Source organism: Sphaerodactylus townsendi, linkage group LG05 (genome assembly GCF_021028975.2).
Source record: "Sphaerodactylus townsendi isolate TG3544 linkage group LG05, MPM_Stown_v2.3, whole genome shotgun sequence".
NCBI classification, from domain to species: Eukaryota; Metazoa; Chordata; class Lepidosauria; order Squamata; family Sphaerodactylidae; genus Sphaerodactylus; species Sphaerodactylus townsendi.
The window spans coordinates 67,509,185-67,522,062 of NC_059429.1; the positions used below are offsets into that span (position 1 = coordinate 67,509,185).

The 12,878-nt window shown below is 39.8% G+C and overlaps 1 protein-coding gene across 1 annotated transcript in view; it reads right to left on the minus strand.

Annotated features, from left to right (window-relative positions):
- The window catches only part of OSBPL9 (oxysterol binding protein like 9), a 96,038-nt gene that overhangs the window by 68,110 nt on the left and 15,050 nt on the right, over positions 1-12,878 (minus strand). The window contains 2 exon segments of the mRNA XM_048498967.1: positions 7,493-7,571; positions 11,383-11,433. Coding sequence (XP_048354924.1) covers positions 7,493-7,571; positions 11,383-11,433 — 130 coding nt within the window.

Here is a 12,878-nt window from a genome sequence, read left to right on the forward strand (position 1 = left end):
GGAGACTCTCCTGATGATACCACCCAGGTTTGGTCAAGTTTGGTTCAGGGGGTTCAAAGTTATGGACCTTCAAAGGCAGTGGTTCTCAACCTGGGGGTTGGGACCCCTTTGGGGGTCGAAAGACCCTTTCACAGGGGTCGCCTAAGACTCTCTGCATCAGTGTTCTCCATCTGTAAAATGGATAAATGTTAGGGTTGGGGGTCACCACAACATGAGGAACTGTATTAAAGGGTCATGGCATTAGGAATGTTGAGAACCACTGCTCAAAGGTGTAGCCCTCATCTCCTATTAGCTCCCACTGGAAACAATGGGGGATGAGGGCACCCCCTTTCGGAGTCCATAACGTTAGACCCCCTGAACCAAACCTCACCAAACTTGGGTGGTATCATTGGGAGAGTCTCCCCAAAATCCATGAAATTATGGTGCTGCTAGCCTAAAAACTGCACCCTATGCAGACCAAAAACTGAAAAAACACTAAAAAATACAAAACACACACAAACGAACCTGATTTCCCCCCCCCCCCATGTGACCAAGTGGGGAGCGCCTGGGGACATTTGACTCTCTATGTCTCCATGGCAGAAACGCCCTTCGTTGCTTTGATCAAAATGTCTGTTCTTTCTAAATTATCCTTTGTTTTATGTGTTACCTCTTTGTATTTTTGAAAAAATTCAGAAAGATTGGCGGTTAAAATTACACCAATTTATTTTTAATTCTAAAAAGCGAAGAACAGTAAAACAGGAGTTTTCTATTCTACAAGGAGGATAGGATATTCCAGTTCTCTCTCTATTATGATGAATATCAATCGAGACATTTAATCCCTTGTTCATCCTTTTCCAAGCAAACAGGTTGGCTAGAAATAGAAAAATATAATTTCAAAAGGGAAGGCTTCAGTTTTTGTGTGATAATATCATGGGGGAAAAAACTGAAGTTGAATCCACTCACAACCCTTTATAGCCCTATATTGGCAAGTAGGTGATAGAAGATATTATTATATCCAGGGATCTCTCCACTGACTTCCATGGAGTATCATCCAAAATTTGCTTCTGCAAAAGTTTGTGGTTTTAAGTAGAAAGTCCTTTCTTAATGGATACAAATACTATGCTTTTAAATGACAGCAACATGGGACTGAAAGAAGGATTCCTGAAGGGATTAATTGGTTGCTGTAACATCAGCTTCTAAGTTTTTCACAAAAGATTAAAAAAGGTCAATTAAATCGACCATTAATTTGAAGATTTTATTCAAAATATAGACAAGGATGAAAGGAAATTAATCACTAAAATACACAGAATACTATTAAATCAGGGTCAAACTCTAGAGCAAAGATTACAAACAACTGGGAAATAGAATTACATACAACTTTAATAAGGATTGGAAGCAAGTTTTCCAATGTTTCCCTTTCAAATCAACATATTTACAAGAACACACAGTAAAGATTTCTCAAAGGTGGTATCTTAGAATAACCCATGTAATGAAAATAGATAATAAAGTTTGCTGGAGAAGCTTTGGTGAACTGGGGACACTTGTTCATATGTGGTAGTCATGTCCAGTTATAGCAAACCTTTTGGAGAAAAATATTTGCAGGGATGGCTAAAATAACTCAGGAATCAATGAATCCTACTATTAAACTAGCCTTGCTCTCCACATATTTATCAATTAAAATATCCACTGTAAACAAAAAATACTTTTTAGCTTTTTATTAATTGTAGCCAAAATGCTTATTTTGCCTAATATTGAAAAATGCCAGATTTCTTTAAAAAGGTGACATGATAAACTAAGAAATATAGTGGCATTTGAAAATTTTACAAAGGTTAAATTAATTCAGGGGAGAAAAAAGAAAAGTAACTTTAAAATGATTTGGAATAATTTATATTTCATTTAACAAAATTTCAAGAGCACATCTTGTTAAATGGTTTATTTCAATGGTGGGGAGACTTACATGAAAATTTTAAATAAGGTATGGAGTAGTTTAAACAGACACATACACCCCCATGTGTGTATGAAAATGAATCTATATATATAAAAATGGAACCATGCATTTGTTGCTTCGAGAATAACTCCACACCTGCTGGCCCAAACGCTCTGAAAATTTCACAGACACTTACTCATTCCCCCGACTGTGTTCTTACGTACCTCCCGCTGTCACACCTGAGCCAGGTAAAACATCTTTTTCCTGGCGCACCTTCATGAAGCTGCAGTATTGTAACTGTCACCCATAGAATGTTAAGATGCCCTTAGAGCGTTCGCTCAGAATAACCAGATATGAGTAGTGAAAGGCATTTTTATGGGGAGCGTAACTTTCGAGTGGACATGAAACACATAAACATGTTGCTGTGTGAAATGTCAGGTGGGGTTCCCCCCGCTCACATGCAGGTATCTTTCACTCTCTGTGCCTCACCCACTACTACCACACAACACACCTACTCTCATACACATTCAGCGGAGGGAGACAGAAGGGACAGAGGGGAAGGCATGCAGAGAAGAGAAGTGAGGGAGGGGACAGAGAGTGAGGGGTGGCATGCAAGGGAGGGGAGGAAGCAGGCCCAGCATCTGGATAAGACCCATCCACCCTAACAGAGGGAGATGGAAAGGAGGGAGGGGGAGGGGTGGAATGCAAGGGAAGAGAGGGTGGGAGAGGGAAGGAACGGAGGGGGAGGCATGCAAGGGAAGAGAAGTTTGGGAGGGGAGAGAGTGAGGAGTGGCATGCAAGGGAGGGGAGGGGGGGCACAGCATCTGGATATGACCCACCCACTCTAGCAAAGGGAAAGTGGAGGTAGGTAGGGGGAGGGGTGCCATGCAAGGGAAGAGAAGTGAGGGAGGATGCGGTCACACACATTAATGACATCGCACAGTATCAGCCTGCGCGTTTCCATGAGCACGTACTGCTGGCCTCTGCAATTGATTTGCTGCTACTGTTCCTTTCCCATTTCACCACAATAAGCCACAACAACGCGTGGCCGGGCCCCGCTAATATGTAATAACGTCTCACCCATTTTAGAGGGAGACATACACCTTTTTCCCCTTTTTGTTTTTTTCTTTACCGTAACTTGATGATATCATTTGTTATACTGAATATAAGGTTAATATATGGTTCTTTGTTTGCTTGTGTAATTGATTTTTTTTGCTATTTGTGTATGTATTTAATATTTTTTTGAAAAATGTAAGATTCCAATGACTGGCAGAGAGATGCAAATAGAACTATTACAATCTTCTTCTTTCTAGGCTATTTTCCCAGTGAAGGGGTTAGCACTGTGACTGTCGTTTCCACAGGTCTGTTTTGTGCATCTGCAGGACTCAGGTTGGCAGCATGCATGTCTTCGTTGATGGTGTCCAGCCATCTTTTCTTTGGACATCCACATGGTCACTGTCTTGCTGTCTCCACATTTAGTGCTATTTGAGCTACTGATGTTGGTTCTCTTCTCATGACATGGCCATACCACCGCAGTTTGGCTTCCTTCATTTTCTTGCTAGTTGCTTTTATTCCTAGTCTTTGACGGATGTCATCATTTGGCACAGGGTAAAAAAGTGTCAGGCCAAGTGCCCATCTCAGCATTTCCATTTCCATTGTGTTAAGGGCTTGTTCATGTTTCTTTGTTGCTGGCCAGCAGTCTGCCCCATAGCGGGCTACTGGGCGAACAACTGTAGTGTAGACCTTAGCCTTGAGTTTTTCAGGCTAAAATGCATAGGATGCCAGTAGTTTGGCGCCATTTCAACCATGCTGCATTTATTCTTGACAATACATCTGGCATTGTGTTGCCATCTATGGAGACCAGGGACCCTTAGTATTTAAACTGGGTGGCCTTCTTCAGTGTTTGTCCGTTAATTTGAATTGATGTTCTAGTTGTAAATAGAATTATTACAATAACCAGTGTAAAGAAATAGGGGAGAACAATAACAAAAAAAGAACTATAGATCTGTTCCAGAAGACTCAAGAAATCAAAAGGAAATAAAAACTACACTTAGGCATGCCAGTAAGTCAACATGGAAACACATTGACTGAACAGGACAAAATAAAAACAGATGAGAATAATACACCAAAGAAGTATACAGATGAGATGAAATAACAGATTCCTTCAAGAAAAATCTGCAGTTTTAGAAAGTGAAATGAAAGCTGTACTCAAAGCAGTTGAGAAAAACAAATCACCAGATGAGATATCAAATCACAAAATGGAGTCCATCAAAATCTTAACAAGAATATGCCGACAAATATGGAAAACAAAACAATGGCCCACAGACAAGACGTGGCCAATCTGTATTCCAGTTGTAAAAAAGGAAACATTAAAGACTGCAGCAACTATCAGACCATTGCATTAATTTCTCAAGAAAGTAAAGTGATACTTAAAATCTTACAGCAACGTTACCATATATGTTATAAGAAATGCAAAATGTTCAAGCTGAATTCAGAAAAGGAAGAGGTACCAGAGATAATATTGCAAATTTACCTTGCTTACCGGAGCATACCACAGAATTTGAGAAAATAATCAGCTTGTATGTTCAAAGATTAATTTTATAGGTTGTACTTCACTAGAAGGACTCAGAGCAGCTTACAACATGTACCAACATAATAAAATCAATAAAACCAATAATGTATCTGACATAACATGGTGCCATTCTAAAACTTCAGGGATAACACACTAATAAATCTTCCATAGCACCCCAACCACATCAAAAGGGAGGGAAAGGGGATGGAGAAGGGGAGGGGGGAAAGGGGGGAAAGGTAGGTCAGCTAGATTGACACCATTGCAGTCAACCACAGGCATGGTGGAAAGCTATGTTTACAGGCCCTGCAGAACTGTAATAAATCATGCAGGATCCTACTCTCACTGGACAGAGCAGGCTGGGGTTAAAGCTGAAAATGCTCTGGCCCTGGTTGAGGATAGCCAGACAACTTTTGGGTCAGGAACGCGGAGGAAGGGGGAATTTTCCGCTCCCCAATCGATCCAAAGCCGTGCGCCTGGTGCATGGTGCACCACCCCCGGCCCCCTGGTAGCTCCGCCACTGCCTCCATCGAAGATCAATTTCAGCTGGGTTTGCTTTAGACATTTCATTACAACTTCCAGGCAATTGACCAATACAACTAGGGCAGTATCTGATCAGCCACCCATCAAAAGATCAAAAGATACAACTGGGGGAGAGGGCGGTATATGCAATGAGGCATATTTTAAACAGTTTTTAACTGGTGGTAGATAATATAGTTATTGTATTTATTGAATATATATAATGTTGGAAACCGCCCAAGGCAGGAGGGCAGTATAGAAATTTGATAAAATAAAATATATATACTTTATCCCATGTCCAATTAATTTCAAGCAGCCAACCACCACCAATGATTGGATCACTGAAATTAATTTCCGCTCCACAGGAATAACAATAGTCTTTCCTTCCATCTTAAGATCAGCTGTAAGACTGAGGGGAAGAATTATGCATGCTTCTGAAGTCCTCTACCTGTGACAAATTGCATGAAACTCTAATCTGGTTTAGAAATTCTTACACAAAAAAGAATATTCAATTTATTGTTTGAAAACGGTAAGACCATTTTATACCAACCTAAAACAATTTATAATATTAGATCACAAGTGTTCAAAGAAGAACAAGAACTTGATACAGCACTTCCTTACAGGAGCAATAATGGTCTCATGGAGCTATCTCACTGTCAAAGCCTTCAACCATTCATTTCAGGGGAAGCAAAGTCTCTACAATAGTGTGATGTGGAGGGTTCTGAACAAGGTTTTTAAATTTATAGACACATAAAATTATCAGTACTGGCCAAATTTTAAAAGACATAACCATTCTATGAGCATTCAGAGTAATCTGAACTCACAATACTACCTCTCATGAATATATTAAACATGGAACTGAAATTAAAGATGCAATCTTGAACTGATAATGTACCACCAAAAATATTTTAGAGATTAGTACCCAAGAATTCACTTGAGAACAGTTAGCCATGAGTTACCATCTTAAATAATTCAACCCCCTAATTTTTAAATAACGCAATATCATGGTATGCACAAACGAGTAGTACAAAGTCACAATAAAGTTTTTTTTAAAAAATACAGAATAAGAATCCTTTTTTGAAAGGAAAGATATCACAAATCTAAATCACATTATTTTGAATTACTTTGTTCTGCTAGAAGCTACTTCATTCTAAAAAGGCTTTCCTTCTGCAAGCAGGCAACACAACAGCTACAGAACTGGTGCAAGCTGAGAACTGCAGAAGGCATTCTTTTAATAGCTGCAGTGAAGAACTGCAGATTTCAACCGCATTAAGCTATATAGTATAGCTGCTATCTTTTGAAGAATGGCTGTGGTCTATGGTTTATTAACAGCTTACTTTTGGGAGCACAGTACTTAAACATTTGTGATATTATCAGCGTGGAGTAATTCAAATAATTTTTATGATACTTTATCTAGCCAGATAAAAGCCACAGGATAGCCCAGTCACTAAGAAGATACAGTAACAACTACAAATGTACACAATATGGAGCCCAATAATTATTGTTCAATGACAATGCAATAATCCAAAAAGAGCTTTCTTTATTAAAAAATAAAACACAAAATAATAGATTGCTGTGTTGAAAATTTAGCAGTATTAGAAACAAGATTTACGTCAGTTTTTAATTTTTTACACTTAATTGCTTATGGTCCCAAGCCAAACATTTTACTTTGCAACTCATCTGAAAATGTAAAGTGGAAAAAATTACTGGATACCAGAAAAGAATCCTGGAAAAAATTACTGGAGAAAGCCATGACACAAAATGCAGAATATAATCATGAAAAGGGAAGCAGTTATAAAAATTACAATATTTACCAGTCTTGTTGGCAAAAGATATTTGGCAGTTGTTTAGAAGCACAAATGAAAAACACATTACCTTACCCTTTCTACTGGTGAACCATAACATGCAATGACGAAACATAGCAGTAACAGATGGCATTGGAGTTAGTAAATATGAAAAAAGGATACGAGCAGGAAAATGGAGATTGGCAGACAAGAACAAAGAAATACAGATGAAATGAGTGAGAACTTGTAGATCCTGAAGCAAAGTCCACCTTTAATTCAAATGCTGCCTCTGGTCTCCTTGCATATTTGAGTTCTATTTCAACAAAAGCTGCAACCTCAGTACGATCTTGTGGCTGTCTTCATACAGAACGGCATAACAGCGGATCTTGATAATGAAGATTGGCGGTAGGGTTTTTTTTTGCAAGCAAAACCCATCAACGAACACCCATTATTCCTTCCCCTTGACTGATGTATCCTTTAAATTTTTAATCTCCAGATCCTGCCAAAGCTACAGCTCTATCTAGCACATATGTATACAATGCAGATAGAAATCTTTTGCCTAACCCACACAGTGCTTCTGACTCCAGAATGTTCCCTGCACATTTCTCATGCAGTTCATTATATCAAATGCTTAAAATCTATCCATTAAATAGTAAAACCAAAAAAATTATTAGCAATGGTCTATTATAAGAAAAAAGTCTTCTTTCAGCTCACCCTGGAAATGGAAGGTTTTCTGATCAACAGTTATTGTGAAGGTGCTGTCGTCTTCATCATCTATACCAATCACAGCTCCCTGTGAAACAAAAGAGCGAAAAAAATCCTGATAAGGAAATGTGACATCAGCAGCAGTCCACCACTACATGCCTGGAATACAAAACTCATGAGCAAATTTGGAAGCAAATCTCACACTCCAAACAGGCAGAGCCTTAAAATCAAACCAGTTACGCCCCTTCTGAAGATTAAGCATACGCTGCATTTTTTCTAATGGTAAGGCACGTATATTTCCCTACTCCAAAAATCCAACTGAAGCCTTTTAGCTCTATTTCAAAAAGGAAACTACACACTTGGATTAAAAACTGGATAAGGAAAAACAAATCACAGAAAGTCAGGTTTCAAAGGTAACTGCTCTTCTAGATAAAGCTATATTTTAAAACATACAAGCCTTAAGAGAGAATGGCATTTTGAAACACTAATCCTGGCTTTCCAGTACAAAATCAGGCAGTTCAAGACAGCTATGCTTTTCATGAATCTGTAAAAGACTATCACAGTTTGTGGCTATATCTTTTACCTGTTCTAGCTGCACCAAATTCTCTGCCTACTAGGAGATTGATCCCGCCCCTCAAAAATATACTAACAGGTTTATTTGTTCTCTGCATACAGTGTTTAGCTGTATCTTCAGTATTTCAAGGGCAGCCAGCCTTACCCCACCTCCTAATAGCTGTGGAAATGCAATTGCCTACTATCAATCAAATATTCAAAAATTCAGTACTTATCTGTCAAAAAGGCTGTTTGCATTATACTCACATGTAGAATGTTAAGACTTGATAACAGCTTAGCCAAGTGAATTTCTCCACTTCTCTTAAGAAGTGCCCGCTATAAGATAGTTTTTCAAAATGAAAAACTAATGTAGGCATCATCATCAAAATTAAGACAGTAAGACCTATGAAGTACACTCAACAAATTGTAGCTCTTATTACAGAACTATAATTTGCCAATTATCAAGGGAAAATAATAATTGCCCCTGGAAAGTACATGAAATGGCAAACTGTTTCCCACCTATCCACCTGCTCATACCACTGTTACATTTCAACAACAGGTCTCCAGCAGTTTTAATATCACAACATTTCTCTCATGCATGGGGCAAAACAAGCAGCTTTTTAATCCATGCAAATTCTAGTGTCTATTTTTCAGCCAGTGGCAAACAAGTGTAATTCATGAATTTTTACATACATGTCTAAAAGAAATAATATTATACACAAACACTTTTTTCTCCACTTTGCACACAAGATCCTTTCTAGGCCAAAATACAGCAGCAACTATAGTGAGTAGTGCAAGACAGATATGGGAAGACAGAAAATTAAGAGATGACTACACTTTCAGTTAAAAGGCTGATTAGCCTTCAAAAGAAAAATTATCTACTATCAATGCATGGAATGAATCATTAAGATGGATGCTTTACTGTACACTCATTCATTCCCAACAGTATAACTCTTATGCACCACAACTTAAGGTTTGGTAACAAACACATGGATAGGAATATGATATAACCAAGAGAACAGAAATGAAGTACAGTGCTGGTACCTACAAATAGTAATTGCAAGTTGCAATCCTTCCAGTCAAGAGAACCATCTCTGACTGTTCAATCTATACAACAATCATTAGAAGTCCTCCAGTTACAGGAAATTCATATAGAGCAGAATCAGGCAATCAGGCTGGTCACGCAAGCACACCGTCTCAACCCAGAAACATCACCCAGTGATGAGAGCTCAATTCCAGAACCATCTTACTGGATCCCTGGTGATCCTGCCCTCTCTCGGAGCACACTGTCAGCACTCAGGGCAAGCCCCCCCTCCCCCTCGCAGTGTGCCTTCCCTGTTGGATCAACTCCACCAGAGACTTTGCTCCAGTCTGAGTGAGCCCTGAGAATAGATTGCAGAAGCAGGACCAACGGACGAGTGACGATGATGCAATCTACCTGCCCAATAAAGGAGAGACCATGGCCAATGGGCTCTCCACAGAAGGCAACACGTCACCAGATCTCACTACTGCTCTGCTCTGGACCTGTCCCTGCACCTCTGTTTGGTTACCTTGCCTTGGACTCTGGCTCTTGGGCTGCTTCGTGGAATACTCTTTGGACTCTGTTTGGACTCTGAGTGCTTGACCTCAGACCTTTCAACCGGCACTTGTGTTTCCCAGCTTGGAACTGCCTGTTGCTCTGGTAATTTGCCAGTCAGACCACGACACTGCCCCTTTACATATGTCCACACTCACTTTACGTATGTCCACACTCACCCCCTCAAAATAATTAATGGCTGCCATTATTTGTTTTTTCCTCTTTGTTTAAGTTAGTTGATGAATTGTGGCTTCCATATGTCACAGCTTTGTGCTGCAATTCTCCAAACCTTGTTTAATCAATGTCTCAAAGATTATCCCCACAAAAGGAACTCACATAAATGCTGAAAAAACAGACAAGGGGGGACAGAGTGAGCTCAGAAAATGGCACGAAGGAGGAAGTCAAGGAAGGCAGAGAGGCATGGAAAATTTCTTTAAGTGATTGCACAGCAGTGAACCTGTTTTGAAAACGTTTCAGCCTAAAGAACCATTTTGAGAGGGGATGCACTGAAAATGTTTTGCGGCTGGAAATAAAAGGCTGTCAGAACCAAAGGGGAAAAAACAATGTGGAACTCCATGGATGAATTGTTTCATTTCCTGCCTCGAAATGTTTTAAAAGGCTTGAGTAGAAAGGGTCTCTAGCTCCTTCCCTCATAGTGATATGCCCTTTTCCTTATATCTCCACAAGGGAAAGAGATTTGACTTTATTTTTTAATGAAAGTTGGGAATTCAGAGATCCTGTTGAGACTATTGGTTCAATGCTCCAGTACTCTAGCATTATTTTATTGTCGTTTAAAAGAAAGACTGACCAGAAAGTGATGCAGCCATGGAACTGACCATATTAAAGGGGAGGTAGCGAAAGGACACCTGTGGTATCTATTTCTAATCATTTCCATGGCTGCATGGCTTTCTGGCCAGTTTCATAGCAGCAAGGCTTACCAGCAGAGCCTTGTTGTGTGCAAGCAGATTCCTCAGTGTTCAATTGCTAATCTTAAACATTTTTTTAAAAAAGAGAAGAAGTGAGGAAGCCTCGGGTGAACAGGAAGGAAAAAGTGGGACGGGGGTTGGAAACAATCAGGGCAGTTGAGTGTGTGCCTGAGTAGGCCTCAATGGGTACCAAAAAAACAACAACCCCAGAGCATTTCACATGTTGAATTAAGCAGACTCAGAATCAGCTTGAGCAAAATTGTCATAGTAAAAGTATTTATAAAAAAGATGTGAGTAAAAACTGAGCAAAAAGTGTAGCTACTTATTTAGAGTACAAAACATATGTGTTAAGTGTGCGTGTGGGGGGAATAGTTTGGGGCCAAAACCAATAAAAACCACACGTGTGGAACAGGCCATTGTTTTTTACCTTACCAGACTGCTTCTGAATAATGTGCCACAAAACTAAAACCACAAAAACAATGTTTGCAGGTTGGCTGCCTTGGATTAAAAAGCGGCTTTACACTGATGAAGGGGCCCCTTGATACCAAACCTATGTGTACAATAAATAGCATTGCCTCTGGATAAAAGGGCAAATACATTTTACACTTAAATCGGTTTCTATTTTTTAAACCTTCATCATTTTATTCCTGTCACTGATATAAATACATCTACTTTTTCCTGCACTCTGGTTTCTATTTTACAATGGTTCAATGAATGTCTTCATTAAAAAGTTAATTTGTTTTGATGTTCAATAGAACAAAGGCATCTTAACTGCCCAGCCATGCAAATGTCTCGTTTAGATGCATCATATAAAAAGCTGCAACAATACAAAAACAAATACTCACCCTTAGCCTAACACAGCCTCGCCGTGATCCTCGCATCATTTTGTCTTTTGACTGAAACAGAAAAATAATTATTAACTTAATGAAAGTTCACTTTAGCTAGCTTTTTGTTAAAAGGGGCTAACACCAAAAAATCTACAATTTCCTGCAACATGTATTTTATAGAAAATGCAGAAAATACAAACTGCATGACCACTATTTTAATAATTTATTACAGAAAGATCTACCAAGCAGAATAAAATAGATTTCTATAACAACCATCTTTAAGAACAAACTCAGTTTCAGAATCTTTATGGAACAAGCTCTAGTTCTTCCCTCCTTCCTCTCCAAGAACCACAAAGATGTTCAAAACTCGTTCTCCTAAGTGTAAAATGGGCAACTGCAGGATCAACACCTACTAGTCCTGCTTGATTGTGTCTTAATTAGGGCATATTCAAACTCCTTAAAATCAATACCTATGGCCTCCTTCAAAACAATGCAACCAGTGAAAAAGGTTGTATACCATTCCTCCTATTCTTTTTACTAGATGATACTGAGTTCTCTTAAAGCTGGCCTATAATGCACTGTACAACACTGAAGTACCCTGGAAACTTTGAGCCTTGAATGCACCACCTCCAGTTGAAAACGGCAGCAAGAAAGGCAAGTTCAACTGGAATTGGAAAAATAAATTAGACACAATATTTATACTCTAGGAATAAAGCCCTTCTTCTACATTACACCTAACTGTACAGAACAATGTTTCACTAGAAGATGGCAAACGCAATAGTAATCAATTACCAAAGAAGGTTTCAGTCAGTTGTGATTAAGAATCTAGAGGACATATTAGGTTACTTCATTGTAGCAATGTAAAAGTATGCAAAGATCAGTGACACAAACCTGAAGTTTCACTTCTAGACAACTTTTTGGTTGCGAAACAGTTCACACTTGGTCAAACATATGCCTTCGTATTTAACCTACAAATCAAACTGTGCTGTAGTCGACCCACGCGGTCAGCGTAAGAACGAGACGAGACGCGGAGATAACATCTGGTGGAGATCGCCAGTAGCGGGAGACCGGAGGTCCGTGTTCCTAGCGAGTCTCTCGCCTGCCGGTTCCTGGCACCTTTTATTGTTACTCTATCGGGGGCGTGTAGGAGGGAGGACTGGGGGGAGTTCCGGGAGAGCGGGAGGTCGGGAGATCATCAGGTGATGCATGATCTCATCTGGCTACGATACTTGAGGAGAGGGGCGTCACCCAGCGTCTGAGCCTAATCCTCACCTGGGGGGGGCAAGATCATTGTCCCTAAGCCCGGTGGGAATTGAGCCAGACAGTTCACGACCCGTGACTCATAAGAGGGATGAGAGGAGTGGGGGGGTGCGGTCACGACCCGGCAAGGCCGCAGGTCCGTCGGCGTCCCAACGTTCTACTACGGCACTGCTGGGTCGGCAGTGCACTACTACACTGTGCGGAAACTTTAACAATAAATTTTAGAGCTCTTTGCAGTGATATTTCTTCTAAGC